The sequence below is a fragment of the Petaurus breviceps genome, unplaced genomic scaffold (genome assembly GCF_028583685.1).
Source record: "Petaurus breviceps papuanus isolate PSGF00001 unplaced genomic scaffold, PetGlider_PUasm1.0 90895, whole genome shotgun sequence".
Lineage (NCBI taxonomy): Eukaryota > Metazoa > Chordata > Mammalia > Diprotodontia > Petauridae > Petaurus > Petaurus breviceps.
Window position 1 is genome coordinate 36,591,309 of NW_027187372.1, and position 16,670 is coordinate 36,607,978.

At 44.1% G+C, this 16,670-nt stretch overlaps 1 protein-coding gene across 5 annotated transcripts in view; it reads right to left on the minus strand.

The window, feature by feature from the left end:
- The window catches only part of LAMB3 (laminin subunit beta 3), a 62,616-nt gene that overhangs the window by 11,096 nt on the left and 34,850 nt on the right, over positions 1 to 16,670 (minus strand). For all 5 annotated transcript variants that reach the window (XM_069074769.1, XM_069074770.1, XM_069074766.1 and 2 more), the window contains 7 exons: positions 15,881 to 16,069; positions 14,530 to 14,685; positions 13,361 to 13,557; positions 9,987 to 10,098; positions 7,198 to 7,576; positions 525 to 685; positions 176 to 396 (listed from right to left, as the gene is read on the minus strand). In XM_069074769.1, coding sequence (XP_068930870.1) covers positions 176 to 396; positions 525 to 685; positions 7,198 to 7,576; positions 9,987 to 10,098; positions 13,361 to 13,557; positions 14,530 to 14,685; positions 15,881 to 16,069 — 1,415 coding nt within the window. The remainder of the gene's footprint in view (positions 1 to 175; positions 397 to 524; positions 686 to 7,197; positions 7,577 to 9,986; positions 10,099 to 13,360; positions 13,558 to 14,529; positions 14,686 to 15,880; positions 16,070 to 16,670) is intronic.

The window sequence follows — 16,670 nt, forward strand, 5'->3', positions numbered from 1 at the left end:
GGGATAGGGGCTTAAAGAGATTGAGGGGAGGAGAAGAAAGTACAAAGAATAGGGAGAATCTGAAGAGAAATGTGATTCAGCAATGGGGGTGTCCAAAGCACAAGGTGGGGGGGGGAGGTTCTTAGTAATGGGGAATGCTCTTTTTAGGACCGCTCCCAAGAACTGAGGGACTCACCTGGTTGATGGTGGGTGTCAGATTGGGAAAGGAAGCCATTTGTTGCCTCAGGGTCTGCAGCTGTGGCCCCCCAGTACTTCCACTTCCTTCCACCTGCCTCTCCAGCCTTTCAGCTTCTCTCCGGCTGTTATGGGCCTGGAGCAGCAGGTTTGAGCTGCTAGCAATACGTTGAGCAGCTTGGGAAGACATCTGGTAAGCAGAGTTCAGCATACGGAAGGATCCTGCAGAATGAAGAAGGGGATGAGCTCATTATGGAACAGGGGGAGCTGAAGAGGAAGTTGGAGACAGTATCCTGGGCCGCATTAAAGAGTATGTGCAGGACCACCAAAGGTGGCCCATGCACCTTTACCTGATGGGTCTGTGCTACTAATTCTCTCAAACTGCTCTCTCTTGTTCTGATATTGGATGAGGAGGAGCTTAAGACTTCTGTCCAGATTCTCCAGCTCTCTCAAAATGGAATCTGTTTCCTCTTCTAAGGGCAGATCTGTCCGCAGACTCTGGAGGGTCCTCCTGTGGGGAGAGAGGAGTTGTTAATGAAGGGCAGAATATTGGGCTTCTGCCTACCTCCCTTGCCCTGGCCAGCCACCTCCCACCCCAAGAGGAAGTTTCAGCTGAGTCAGAGAAAGTAGGAGCCAAGGAAAAGCCAAGGGGCTAGAAATTCAGACTCTAGCTAATCAGAAGTTGACAGTAGAAGGAAAGATGTCTCTCAAAGCAGTGGTCATCCCCTGTTAGTCTTTGTGACCTCTTTCTTTCATTCAGTATGATGACCTCTTCATGGATAAGTCTCGTGATCTCCTAAGCATCAGTTTCAACAAATTCAAATAACATTTATTGTGTATTTACTTCATACAAATCTCAGTACTAGGCCCTAGGAATACAAAGACAAACATGGAACGCCTCATAGAGGAGTTGGGTGATGACAATACCTCACTTTGATTGTTTAGTGTAGTGCCTGGAACACAATAAGCACTTAATAAATGCTTGTTGACCAACTGACTGTCAAAGGACAATTGATTTTAAATCAGGGCAGATGGATGGTGCAATGGATAGAGAGAATACTGGGTCTTGAGTCAGGAAGTTCTGAATTGAAATCCAACCTCAGACACTTACTAGCTGTGTGACCCTGAGCAAGTCACTTAATTTCTGTTTGCCTTGGTTTCTTCATCTGTGAAATGGGGATGATAATAACTCCTACCTCCCAGGTTGCTGTGAGCATCAAAGGAGGTACTAATTACAAAGCACTTAGCACAGTACCTGGCACACAGTAAAAGCATTATAGAAATGTTAGTTGTTATTATATTATATTGGCTTCTAGAATACTGTCCTCTGTCTTCCTACTTTGCCAATTGCTTCTTTTCTCTCTCATGAAATGACTCCTCTCTTTCCACACATCTCCTAACTGTAGGCATTCCCCAAGGCTCAGCCCTTGACCCTCTGTTTCCTTTTCTCTACATTCTCTATCAGAAAGACCATTGCTCCTCCAAGGGCATCTAGCTCAAGCTACATTTGAAATTACAAGGGATCATTGAGCCTGTGCCTGAAGACCTTTGGTGATAAAGAATTACTTCGGGGGGGGGGGGGTGGAGTCAAGATGGCAGAGTAGAAGCAGGACCTCCCTGTTGCTCTGGCTTCCACCTTCCCCAATCCATGTAAAAAGGGGACTCTGAACAAACTTTGGAGCTGCAGAACCCACAAAATAACACAGAGAAGCTAACCTCCCACTGAGGACAGCCTGGCAGGCCGGCAGGAATAGGCCAGCGCAGTGCTCTGGGAGCCAAGCCCAGCCCCACACCAAGGCTTTAGCCCCAGGGCAGGCCTGACCAGCACCCAGCTGCAGGGACTCCAGATCAGCAGCAGCAGTGGCCGTTTCCAGATTTAACACATAGATGCAAAGGACAAAGTGAGAGATCAGTGCAGTCTGGACTTTGGGACCCAGTAAGTGGGAGTTCGTGGCTTTTGCCCCTGGGGCGAGAAGCCACTAAGATGCTGGCACAGACAGCCAGAAACTGTGGCAGCTTCAGCTCCTGGCCTGCAAAGTGTAGGGAGACCAAGCACCAGTCTGAGGGGTAATCACTCTTGCTTTAACCTTCTTGGATATGGATTGCAGTCTAGGGTGGAGGTACTGGGGTGTGTGTCCAGCTTGTCAGAGCATGTGGAGACCTCAGAGAGGGCACCCATCTAATACCTCCAGCAGCTGAGAAAACCCCAGCATTTGGGACGAAAGTTTCCCTGTCTGGTGGCAGAGTCCTACTGTGGCAAAAAGCCCAGAAGTCGTGACTGAGGGGCGACATGACCAGGCAAAGGAAACAAAGCAGACAGAAGACTCCAACGTTAGACTCCTATTTGGGGGACAAAAAGGAGCAAAGCATGGAACAGGGGGAAGACAGTGAAGTCAGAACTCCTGCACCAAAAGCTTCAAAGGAAAATACGAGCTGGTTACAGGCCATAGAGGACCTTAAGAAGCAGATAAGAGAAGTGGAGGAAAAATTGGGAAGAGAAATGAGAACAATGCAAGAAAATTATGAAATGAGAGTCAACAGCCTGACTGAGGAAAATAACACCTTAAAAAATAGACTAACTCAAATGGCAAAAGAGGCTCAAAAAGGCAATGAGAAGAAGAATGCCTTAAAAAGCCGAATTTGCCAGATGGAAAAAGAATCTCAAAAGCTCAATGAGGAGAATCATTGCTTCAGAATTAGATTGGAGCAAATGGAAGCTAATGACTTTATGAGAAATCAAGATGCTGTTAAACAGATCCAAACAAATGAAAGAATAGAAGGAAATGTGAAATATCTCATGGGAAAAACCACTGACCTGGAAAATAGATCCAGGAAAGATAATTTAAAAATTATTGGACTACCTGAAAGCCATGATCAAAGTAAGAACCTAGACATCATCCTCCAAGAAGTTCTCAAAGAAAACTGACCTGATGTTTTAGAACCAGAGGGCAAAATAGAGGTTGAAAGAATCCACCGATCACCTCCTGAAAAAGATCCCAAAAAGAAAACTCCTAGGAATATTATAGCCAGGTTCCGGAATTCCCAGATCAAGGAGAGAATATTACAAGCAGCCAGGAAGAAACAATTCGAATATTGTGGAAACACAATCAGGATAACCCAGGATCTGGCAGCTTCTACACTGAGTCAGGATCAGAGGTCTTGGAATATGATATTCCGCAGGGCAAAGGAGCTGGGATTAAAACCAAGAGTCACCTACCCAGAAAAACTGAGTATCATGTTTCAGGGGAAAATATGGTCATTCAGTGGAATAGAGGACTTTTAAGCATTCTTGCTGAAAAAACCAGAGTTGAATAGAAAATTTGACATTCAGATACAAGAAGCAAGAGAAGCATGAGAAAGTAAACAGGTAAAAGAAATCATAAGGAACTTATCAAAGTTGAACTATTAACATTCCTACATGGAAAAATGATAATTGTAACTGATGAAACTTTTCTCAGTAGTTGAAGGGAATAGAAATATATATATGCCTATATATGAGGGTATATGGGCATATGAATAAACAAGTGAATGTGTGTATATATTTACAGTTATACATAGATAGAGGGCACAGGACCAAGTTAACAGGATGGGATGATACTTACAAGGTGAAATTAAGAGGTGAGAGAGGAATATAATGAGAGGAGACGGGGAGAGACAGAATAGGGTAAACTATCTCATAGAGAAGGGGCAAGGGAAAATGGTTACAATGGAGGGGAAGAATAGGAAGGCAAAAGGGAAGGAGTCAACCTTATTCCCATTGAATTTGGCTTGAGGAGGGAATGAAATACACACTAAATAAGGTACCTCACCCTACAGGAGAGTAGGGGGGAAGGGGATGAGAGGGGAGATGATGGAAGGGAGGGCAGGCTGGGGGGGAGGGAAGTTGGAAGCACCCACTTTTGAAAAGGGATGGGATCAAAGTAGAGAATAGAATAAGTGGGAGGTGGGATAGGAGGGAGGGAAATATAGTCAGTCTTTTACAAAGTATCTACTATGTTATTGTTTTGCATTAGCCACACATGTACAACCTATGCTGAACTGCTTATCTTCCCAGTAAGGGTGGGTGACAAGGGAGGAAGGGAATGAATCTGGAATTCAAAGTTTTAAAATAAAATATTCAAAATATATATACATATATATACTATTATTAATACTATTTTACATGTAATTGGGAAATAAGATATACAGGCACTGGGGAATAGAGATCCACTGGAAAAGCCGAAAGGGGTATGGGAGAAAATATGGGAGACAGCAGATTGGAGGAAGGTGGGACTGCTATTTTGGGGCGGTGGGTAGGGGAAAAACAGGGAGAAAATTTGTAACTCAAAATCTGGAGGAAATGAATGATGTAAATCAGAAGTTAATAAAGCATTTGAAAAAAAAAAAAAGAATTACTTCTAGAGAAGAGTCCATCCCAAATGCAAGGCCTTCCATCAAGCGGCCCAACCAAGCCAAAATCTAGCCAACCTTTTTATCTCATCATTGCTCAACATGATAGCTGCAGTGGAGTGAGAGCAGGACCAGACTTGAAATCTGGGAGAGATGAGTGTGAATCCCTGCTTGGCCATATACCTCCTGTGTGACCTTGAACAAGTCACTCCCCTACTTAGACCTTTAGTGTCCTTATATATAAAGCGGAAACAACAATACTTTCACTGCCTACTTCTCAGCAGGTTGTTGTAAGGACCAAATGAGAAGAAAGATGTCTATAAGTGACACCCTGAATGTCAGTAAGTTAAATGACTCACTCTCCATCACATAGTGTCAAACATAGGATTTGAGACTCAATCTTCCTGGCTCTCAGCTCAGCATTCATACTAGGCCATTCTGCCTAAAATTTTTATTTGTAAAACAATGGTACTAATAACTGCCCTAAGTTACAGGGGAATATACTGTAAAGCTTATTTTTTAAAAAGCAAAAAAAGGATGCAGGCAATTTATAAGCAACTCTCAATCATCCTAATCACATATATATGGTTATATTTTATACATTTATATATACACATATGTATATATGTATGTGTGTATAAACACAGAAGCATATATGTACATACATGTTTTATGGTCACAAAAGGCTTGTATTTTTACACAGATTACCCCATTTGAGGGGGTGGCTAGGTGGTGCAGTGAATTGAGCACTGGCCCTGGATTCAGGAGGACCCGAGTTCAAATCCGGTCTCAGACACTTAACACAAAAACTAGCTGAGTGACCTTGGGCAAGTCACTTAACCCCAATTTCCCTAACTTCTCCCCTCCAAAAAGAAAAAGAAAGCATTAAAAAAAGATTACTCCATTTGAACCTCACAAGACCCATGTAACTTAAATAGGGAAAACAGTATTATTCCCATTTTATGGATGAGGAAACTAAGGCCCAGAGACGTTTTTACCCTTCTTTGTGTTATGGAGCCCTTCAGAAACCTATGGATCCTTCCACAGAAAAATGTTTTTAAATTCATAAAATAAAATATGTAAGATTACCAAGGAAACAAGTTATATTGAAATTATGATGTAAATTGTTTTCCCATCCAAGTTCATAGACCCTTGAAATCAGTCCTTGGTGGAGCAGAAGGGAAGGAGGGAGCAGTATTCAGCCCACAGGTAAAGAATCTCTGCTCCACAGCACAGGGGCCATCCAAGGCTAACTCTTCCCTTTCTATGTGGTCATAGAACTAGTCAGCAACCACGATAGTATTGAATGCCAGGCTGCCTTCTCCCTGATCACATGAATAGTTGCTTTCTTTGACTGTCAGTCTGTGTGGGCTCAAAAAAAAGCAGACTAATTTTAGTATCACCTGTGGCAAACGGAAAGCTAAATGGGGCGTGGGATTTGTCATTCATTCTAAAGTCAAATACAAAATTATTTTTAGATGACTTATTCTAAGATAAGATATTCTTCCTCTGGGATACCAGCAAATCCACAGTTTCCCTTGGGACACAGATCATGACTAGGCCCGTCTCAAAGGAGATGGCAGTCCCAGCTGCTTCTTCCCTACCACCTTAAAGACTTGGTCTGCCATACCCACTGGACAAAGTCTGGGGAGAAATTCTACCCCATACTATAGTCTCCTACCCCTAAATTAATGTCTCCATGCAGAACCACAGGCATCCAAGATCTTCTCTTCCCTCCTTTTACATCCTCAGTCATTTTTAGATTAAGCCAAGATGTTTATTTACAGAGGAAAGAATAGATTCATCATTTGTACTCCCTAATTCATAAGCCTTTTTTGAGAAAAAAGCTTTTTAAAACTTAAAGGGGAGGCCCTGGGCCTGGAGTCAGAAAGACTCATTAAACTCTTTTCATGAGTTTAAATCTTGCATCAGATGCCTACTAGCTTTGTGACTGGATCACATAGCTTAACCCTGTTTGCCTCAGTTTCCTCATCTGTAAAATGAGCTGGAGAAAAAAATTCTGCATCTTTGCCAAGAAAACTTCACATAGGGTCATGAAGAGTTAGATTAAACAACAACAAACAAATCTTAAAGGTCTAGTGAATTGTGAATTATTATTAACAGAGAAACAATGGATTATCAAAGAACCTATCCAATGTCTAACTGGACAGTTCTCAAACTTTATAAAGACATCCTGGTCTAGCTGATTTCTTTCAGTCATATTCCATAGTCCAGCATCTCATGGTGTCCACCATCTTCTAGAATCTCTACAGCCAACATCAGAAATTTTGCTTCTCCTTCCCTGCACCCAGACCTGGGCTCACTTCACTCTCAAGTTGACAGAATACCTCACTGGCACTCAATGCTTCTTCCATACACACTTGTGCCTCCTAACTCTGACATCTCATTGTCTTCTCCTTCCTCTCTTGACCCAAAGGGTGTAAAGGACATGTATGAAACAAACGGATTATATTTCAACACCACAAGCATCTTCCAAATTCATAAAGCCACCTTATTCTTTCGCATCTGGTTCCCTCCATTACCTGACTAATCAAGAGCTGTTTATTTTCCTTTTCCTGTGTACCTTTTTGTCACATTTCAACTGAGGAGGAGGGAGAATGCGGGGGAGAGTACCTGACGGAGAAGATGACATTTGCCACCTCAGTTATCTCTTGCTCTGTGACTGAGGGCGTTCTGAGGATGGCCTGGATCTGTCGGATGCTGTTCTCTGCCTCCACCATCCGGGGGCCCAGCCTACGTTCCTCTAGGCCAGACCCCGGCCGAAGCGCAGCTGTGGTATTGAGCAGGGCCCTAAGACGTAGGACTTCCTCTCTGATATTCCTATCGTACATCTGGAAGCAGGGGTGGCAGGCCACACAGATGGGGTAGTTGTCACAGAAGCCCCTCTGGCACTGGTCACAGCGGGGTCCCACAAAGCCCGGGCGACACAAGCATCGACCTGTAGCTTTGTCACAGCCTGGACCTTCTGTCCCCCGGAAGTCACAGTCACAGCCTGTACATGGGGCAAGAAGAGATAGAGGAGTGAGCCCTGAGGGTAGAGGCTGAGTGTTCCCCCTGGGGTAGACTCAGTGTAGTTTGGGAAAAAGAGAGCCATGATTGGAAGCCCCTTCAGGACAAGGGCTGTTTTTACCTTTTTTTGTATCCCCAGACAGTGTCGGGCACACAGTAAGCACTTCATAAATGCTTGTTAACTTGACCATGATGGAACCCTAAATTCTGATCCTTTACTAACTTGGTGTAGGTTGCTGTAGTGTAATGGAAAGAGCATGACCTCTGAAGCCAAAAGAACTGGATTAAAATCCTCCCTGAACTTCCTACTACTGAGATGACCACAAATACATCACTTAACCTCTATAAACCTCAGTTTCTTTATTTGTCAAATGAGAATAATATTATCTACCATGTCTACATGGAAGGATCAAATGAACATCATTATAAATGTCATCTGTTGGATTTTTCCTGGGCTCATGAACATAAAGAACTCTCAGTGAGGAAATTCCTTCTACCAAGGCCAATGGGTCCTTTCTCTGCAACCTTATCAGTTCAGTTACTTTGAGCTCCAAAAGGTTAAGGGACTTACAGAAGATCACATAGTCAGGGTATATCAGAGGTGGGACTTGAACTCAGATCTTCTGACCCCAAGTCTGGCTGGCTTTCTCTCCACTGCACTACACTGCCTCCCATCTCACAGGGTTATTGTAAGGGAAATGCTTTGTAAACCCTAAAAACTCTCTATTGGTATGGTGGACAGATCAATGGATCTGGAGTAAAAGGATCGAAGTTGAAATCCTGGCTCAGCCAGCTACTGAGTGACTTTGGGCCTCAGTTTCCTCATCTGTAAAATAAGGGAATTAGACTAGACAATAATAATAGCTAATATCTGTATAGCACTTTAAGGTTTACAAAACACTTTATACATATCTCATTGATCCTCACAACCATCCTGTAAAGAAGATGCTAATGTCATCCCCATTGAACAGATGAGGAATTAGGGATAGAAAACCTAATATGGTTAGAGTTATGGTTACATAGCATCTAAGCCCCTTCCAGCTCCAAATCTATGGTCTTGTTTTTATAATCTTGGGGCTCTTGTTTCTTTTTCTTTCAAATGGAGAAAAAAATATCCTCTCTGCCTGACAGACACAATGGAGATCAACTCCAGGAAATTTGGTTTCTCTCTGGAAAAGATAAAGAAATATAACACACTCAAGTACCAGGACACATCTGGGACATTTGCTGAATTGCCAGCAGGGAACTGACTTTTAGGGCAGGTGAACAGATGGGAGATCATTCATTCTAATGATCTTTTGCATTCACTGGGGCTGGTGAAGTTTATTCTCCAGTTACAATGAATGAACACAGCACAAGTGCCGCCAAGAGAGGCAAGCATGTACCTATTACATAAACTTATCTGTACATAATCACACACATACACACACACACTGACCCCACACACCGCCATGCACTCCCCTCTCACCTCCTCCACCTCTGAATCCCTCATTTCTTTCAAAGCTTAGCTCAAGCAGCACTTGCTATCTGAGGTCATTCTTCTAGTTTCTAGCATCTTACCTCTCAAAAATTACCTGGATCATTATGTGTGTGTGTATATATATACATATATATGTGTATGTATATGCATACACATCTATATTGCACATGCATATATAAGTACATGTTATCTGCACCAATAGAATGCCAGCTTCTTAAAGGAAACACTGTTCACTTTTGTCTCTGTATCCCCAGCTCCTAGCACAGTGATACATAGTTTATGTATCATACTACATGGCACATAGAAGATTTTTATTGTTTAGTCATTTTTCAGTCATATCTAACTATTTTTGACCCCATTTGGGGCTTTCTTGGCAAAGATACTGGAGTGGTTTGCCATTTCCTTCTCCAGCTCATTTTATAGATGAGGAAACTGAGATAAACAGGAATGAGTGACTTGCCCAGGGTCACACAGCTAGTAAGTATCTGAGGCTGGATTTGAACTCAGGTCTTCCTGACTTCAGGTGTGGTGCTCTACTCACTGAGTCATGTAGTTGTTCCTAATCAAAAAAATACTCATCAATCAACTGGTAGATGTGCAAACGGTCTTGCATCCATGTTCACATAGACACAATAGCAATAATTGGTGTTAACATAGCATTTTATAGTTTGCAAAGTGCTTTCCATAGATTATATCATTTAAACCTCTCAAAAACCCTGTGAGGTAGGAATCAGAGGTGTCACTGCACAGACGAGGACATTACATAAGTCTCACTGAGACCAAGTGACTCGTCCATGCTTACATAACTAGTAAGGGCCCTGACTCCAATTCCAACACTATACCACCCTGCCTCTCCTGCTCACAGCCACCACCCCCCATTCTCTAGACACATTCTACTCTGGATAGACCGTACCTCGACATCCTGAACCAGAATCTCCATAGGACCGATCAGGACACTGACGGATGGATGCAGCGCTGCATGTTGGACCATCAAAGCCTTCTCGGCATGGACACTGACCTGTGAACTGTGCCAAGAGGAGAGTGCCATCAGAAGGCACCATTCCTGTCTAGTGACCTCTCCCTGAGATGGGGACCTACAATACCCCAGGCTCAGTGAATGGTAGAGCTAGGAAGCTTTAGGCAAAGCCAGGTAGCTCACCCCTACCTCTCCTTCAGACTCCAAGCTAAGATGACACATTTTCTTCTGTGATTCCCCCCTCCCTTACAACAAGGCAGGGCCCTGAAGAAAGCGTGGCAAGTCTGGGCTTTGCTGTAGGTTAGATTCCTTAGCAAGGGGTTTCTGTGGTATTGTTCTAACAGTGTGAGAAGGTAGAGGGTCTAAGAAGGAAATCGGGTGTAGCAGAAAGAACGCTGATTTGGGAAGCAAGAAACTTTAGTCCTAATCTTATCTCTGTCCTTAACTAGTCCTGTAGGCCTAAACCGAGGTTTGAGACCACAGGTTCCCCACCCCTGCCCTAGACAGCCCATTTACTCTCCTTAGGTCTCAACTTCTTCAGGTGTTGAATGAAGGAATAAGACTAGCTGACCTCTAGGGTCCACCCAAGTCATGATATTTATTTTATTCTATCGCTGTAACCTTAAGAACTGGTAGACATTTTTCCTTGTTACAAATAACAGAAAGGTTACAAATAACAAATGAAAAGTTCTATGAAGTTTTGAGGTGACCTGCATGTTGGGTTAAATTATTCTTTTTTTTTGTTTTGTTTAGTTGGTTTTTTAGGTAACCTCTGTATGGTTTTGGAATATCTATGTTTGTCTCATCATGTAAAAAGGAAGTGAACTCTCTCCTGAGTCCCAAATCACTATTAGACATTTAAAACTGGATGTCCCAGAAGGTATCTCAAACTCAACACGACCAAAACAAAAATAATTCTCTCTTCCCCCAGACCCTCCCCTCTTCTCAGCTTCTCTATTTCTGTCAGGGATACCACCCCCTCCCCCATTACTTAAGTCTATATTCTCACTACTCACACAGCCACCATCTTATTGAAAGCTCTTATCACCATGCTCCCCCATATATATGGGACGCATTGGCGTCCCATTGGTCACCTCTCTGGTCCTTCCCTATTCTGAAACATCCTCCACATTGTTGCCAAAGTGATATTTCCTTCAGCACAGGTCTGATCATGCCATTCCCAGATTCAAGAAACTGCAGTGACTCCCTATTGCCTCCAGAATGAAATACAGCTTTCTCTGTTAGGCTTTGAAAGCTCTTCACAACTTGGCCCCTCTTCATTATACATCCCTCCTCTTTCCAAACTCTATGGTATAGCCAAACTCTTTTTTGCACTTCCTCACATATGTCACCCCATCTCCCACCTCCGTGTCTTTGCACTGGCAATCCTCCATGACTAGAATATACTTTCACTTCACCTTCCTTCTCATGGAATCCATTATTTCCTTCAAGATTCAGATCAAGCCCCACCTTTTGTTCCCCTCTCCTGCTATTGTTAGTGCCCTTTGTCTCTAAATTACTTTGGGTTTCTCTTTCATTTATTTTGTATATAATTATAAATGTACATATACATTGTCTACCCTAAAAATCTATAAGCTCCTTGAAAGCAGGAACTGTTAGATTTTTGTCTGTATCTCTAGAGCCTGGCAGATAGTAGAAATTTAATAAATGCATGTTGATTGGTTGATTGATTAGATAGAAATTTAAGACAAATATCCTAAAGTCTGACATTAATTTAGGAGGCTTCCTGATTGACAGAGGGCATGGGATTGTAGAATGAATCAATGAGTTTGATTTGGGGGTTCAGTCTCTCCTCCCCTAGGGGTTCTAGAGTGGAAAGTTTCATTCTTTAGAAATCACAAGTGGGTTCCCTGGTCATGGGGATCCAATAGCTAAGCTAAGTCCAGGAAATCAGAGAGCAATTAGAAGTATCCTCCAGTCTCTAATTAGTTCATTTTCTCCTCCCCCACACTTTTAATTCCCATGCCTGGGTATATTATTGGAGAATTTCTGTATTTTATTTTCCTTACAAATAAACCCTAGAAAACCTATTTATGATGTGGAATATATGGTAGACATGTGGAAGGATGAAAAGAGAGGGCAAGTAAATAACAGATTTGGGTGTCTGGTTATGGTGGTACGAGAAGGGGAAAAGCAATCAGGGATTGGGTAGAGCAGACCTCTGAACCAGGGATATAAGTCTGCTCAGGAATTAAGAAGGCCAAGGGACTTAGTGCTTTACACAGTATTTGTGATCAAGGAAAGTTTAGAAAGCTTTAAAATGAAATACAGGGGTGGCCAGGTAGCACAGCGAGTAAGAGCACTGGCTCCAGTGTCAGAATGACCTGGAGATCGAATCCCAGGCTCAGACACTTAGCACCCACCCAGAAACACCTGGCCATGTAACCTTGAGCAAGTTACTTAACCCCAATTGCTTACGGGCGGCCAGGTGGCTCAGCGAGTAAGAGCACCAGCTCCAGTGTCGGGATGACCTGGATCAAATCCGGGCTCAGATACTCAGCACCACACCCAGAAATAATAACTGGCTGTGTAACCTTGAGCAAGTTACTTAACCCCGATTGCTTAAAAAAAAAAATGAAATACAAAGATCCCCTGGGTTGGTTCCAGTGATGAGCTAAGAAATTGGAATTCTGACCAGAAAGAATCTTAGATTTAGAAAACCTCCTCATTTTTTCAGATGAGGAAATTGAGGTCCAAAGAGGTTTATTTCACCCAGATAAAGACCCTCTTCTTCATTAAGGCTTTCCTGATTCCCCCCAAATATCACGGATTGACCTCCTGAACTACAGTGTACTTGGCTGTTTTGTATATATTTATCTTGTATGTCCTATTTATTTTCATATGTTGTCTTCCCAGTTAGGATAGGGAATAGGATCCCTGTGAGAAGGAATTGTATCTTTCTTTGTCCTGTCATCCCCAGCACCTAGCACCATGTCCACCACCTAGTAGGCATTTAATAAATACTTGTTGATTGATTATTGATTGCTGATTTAATTGCTGATTGATTGAATGACTTGCCCAAGGCCAGAGAGGTAGTAAGTGGCAGAGTTGGGATTTAGACTGGAGGTCTCCTAATTGCTTTGATTGCACCCCCCCTAGAGAAGCTGACCATAACTGAGCAAAAGATTAGGCTCAGTGCATTATACCTCAGTGGGGAGGACCACTCTCCCAAAGAGGCCCCTGCCCCTTGCTGCTCCACCCCTGGTGCTGCAAGACTAATCTTCCCTTCTCCACTGAGCATGCCCACCCCCTCACTCCCCAGTCCCATGGGGCTCCTTTCAGCTTCTTACCTGATTACACTGTGGGCTGTAGGAGTTGTGAGGGTCACAGTTACATGGTTCACAGCCCCTGCCACTGGCCACTTTCCAGTAATGGGGAGCACATTGATCACACTTGGGACCAACCACATTGGGCAGGCATAGGCAACGCCCAGTCTCCTCATCACAGGGCATGTCTCGCCGAGATCCCAGGATGCTACAGTCACAGCCTGTAAGACAAGAGGTGGCACCATTCCTGGGATCCCTGAGGAGTGATTCCACCCCCGCCATACCCCCCAGCCCATCCCTAGAGTCCCTTGGGCTGGCGGAGACTCCCCCAGAGATGCCCTAGATAGAGAGATCCACAAAACACCCCCTAGACGACAGACGCATCGTGGGTGTCAGGGATGGGCTGAGCAAGGATTGCTCTCCTGTCACTCCCCAACCTGGACAGCTCCAGCCAACCCTGCTACTACCCACTCCATCATCCCTCTTCTCCCACCCCTCCCTTATCTGTACAAAGAAACCTAAGCCTGGGCTGCCACCTGCTGGAAGTCATTGACACAGCCTCTCGGTTTTACAGGGAGGTGATGAAGAAGCAAAGGTAAATAAATAGCTAAGGGGGTGGAAGGTGACAAGGCACTAGGAAAGGAAGAAGCCTAAATACTGGGAAGTTATAGAGAGTTCCAACTTTTCAGCCTATACTGTCCTCAGATCTCCTGAGTGGGGCTGGAGTAGGCCCATCAGAGGGGGGGGGGGGTGGAGGAAGAAGATAAAGAAGAGGAGGAAAAAGAGGAGGAGGAAGGAGGAAGAGGAGGAGGAAAGAGGAGCAAGGAGAGGAGGAAGAGGAAAAAGAAGAGGAAGAGGAGGGAGGAGGAGGAGGAGGAAAAAGAGGAGGAGGGAGGAGGAGGAAGGAGGAGGAGGAAGAAGAGGAGGAAAAAGAGGAGCAGGAAGGAGGAGGAGGAAGGAGAGGAGGAAGAGGAAGAGGAAGAAGAGGAAGAGAAGGAGGAGGAGGAGGAAGAGTAAAGTGACTTGTCCAAGGTTATACAGTTAGTAAGTACCAGGTCCTAGGCTCTTTCCGCTGTGCCGCCTAGCTGATATGAGGTCCCCCAATCCCAGACTTAACCACCTCCTCCCCCACCTTCAGTGAGATATATCTTCTCCTCAATGCCTTCTTCCCTCATGCCCTAGCCCCAACTTACGACTGCAGCCCTGTGGGTTGGCATAGGTGAGTCCAGTGAAACCAGGCTTGCACAGGTCACAGCGTTCCCCCTTCACGTTCTCTTTGCACACACACTGTCCGGTCAGCGGGTCACAGGGGGCCCCCTGCACTGCCCCATCTGGGTCACACTCACAAGCTGGGGAGAGGGTACAGAAACAGTATCCACAATAAGAGTGAAGCAGAGAGAAAGAAAGTGGACTGCCCCCCACCTCCCTTCCTCTCTGCCGGTCTATAGCTATCACTTCCTTCCAGACCCTACTGTAAACTACACTCCCTCCAAAACGAGGCACAGATAAGCAGAAGAGCCTTGAAAGCTTTAGGTTGGACTTGTGCGCTTAGAAGGAAAAGCAAATTGTACCTAACAGTTCTGCAGATTTGTGCACTATCTGCTCTTCTGATGTGTATGTGGAAATGCCCACTGAATTTGGTGTTTGTTAAGTTCAGAATTTTTTTTTAAAGTCAAATTACCCTTCAAGATATAGACAACAGATTCAGATTCCTCTTTCATGGGGCCTCTTGGCAATAACTACATTGTTTGCAGATTTGGAAGCCCTAGCTGCTTCTTGGGCAGCTAGATGGCGCAGCTGAGTTCAAATATGGCCTCGGACACATAGCTGTGTAACTCTGGACAAGTACTTAACCTTGTTTGCCTCAGTTTCCTCATCTGTAAAATGAGCTAAAGAAGGAAATGGCAAACCCCTTCAGTGTCTTTGCCAAGAAAATCCCAAATGGGGTCGTGAAGAGTCTGAAATGATTGAGCAACAGTCGGGTACAAAGCTTCTTTGTACATGTGGTCACTTTGTACATAAGTCACTTTCATAAGCTCCCAAGAGGCAAAGCATTATTACAATGTAAATTGTAAATGATGTAAATTGTAAATTTTTATACTTACTGAATTATTATTAATAATAATAGCTAGCATTTATGTAGCCCTTTAAGATAGACAGACAGACAGATAGATAGATAAATATTCCATATTTACAAATGATATCTCATTTGTTCCTCATAACAATGCTGTGAGGTAAGTCCTATTATTATCCCTATTTTTCTGATGAGGAAACTGAGGTTAGAGGACTTGCCTAGGCTCACATACAGCTAGTAAATGTCTGTGGCAGGATTCAAACTCTACTCTTCCTGACTCCAAGGCCAACGCTCTAGCCATTGTACCCATTGGTTGAGCCTATCAGCAGGCAGACTGAGCAGAGGTTCCACGGTTTAGGCCCCTGCTTTTCCTAGGGACCTGCTGCCTTTGTGCCAAAGGGAAGTGGTCAGCCCCAACACGAGGACCCCAGCGGAAAGAGAGAAGTAGAGAGAGCAGAGCAGTCACTCACGGATGCAGGTCTCCTGAATGGGAGCGCCTGGGCGGCGGTTCAGAAAATAGTGCAGCTGACACCTCTCACAATTCTTCCCTTCGGTGTGGTCCCGGCAGTTGTCACATACACCTCCACTCACCCCTTGGCTGGCAGCAAATACAGCGGGGTCAAAGTGGCATGTCTCTGAATGCCCATTACAATCACACCCTGGAATAGAGAAAGAAATGTGAGCAGGAGTCATTGGAACCAAAGCAATGGCTCTCAGACATTTTTTGTTCACGGAACAGTATCATGCTTTGCCATAAAGAAGCATGGCACACTATGAGAGAGAGAGAAAATTTGCAGGTGCACACATGCAGTCTAAGTGTTATACCATTAGGACATCTCCGGAGAAACTCACACTGCCCTGCAGCATGCCCTTTGAGGACTACTAGACTAGGGGACCCTGATGTCACTGAGCCTGCTTGTGGAAATCATTCAATCTATGTCACTACTCTATAGTGTCACACACACACACACACACACACACACACACACACACTTTGTTCAGTCTAAATTTTCACAGTGGGAAGAATCTGGATGGAAAGAAGCAAGAGAAACAGAAAGTATTTTAATCAAGAGCTAGGTACCTAAAGAGACATGCAGAGCAAACACTAGAGAATGATTTGAAGACTCCTTGGCAACCTCAGGGTGTACTATTTGACCTCTTGATTCTGGTCTAGCACTAGCCAAGGGGCAGGGAGGGAAGGAAGGAAGGAAGAAAGGAAGGAAGGAAGGAAGGAAGGAAGGAAGGAAGGAAGGAAGGAAG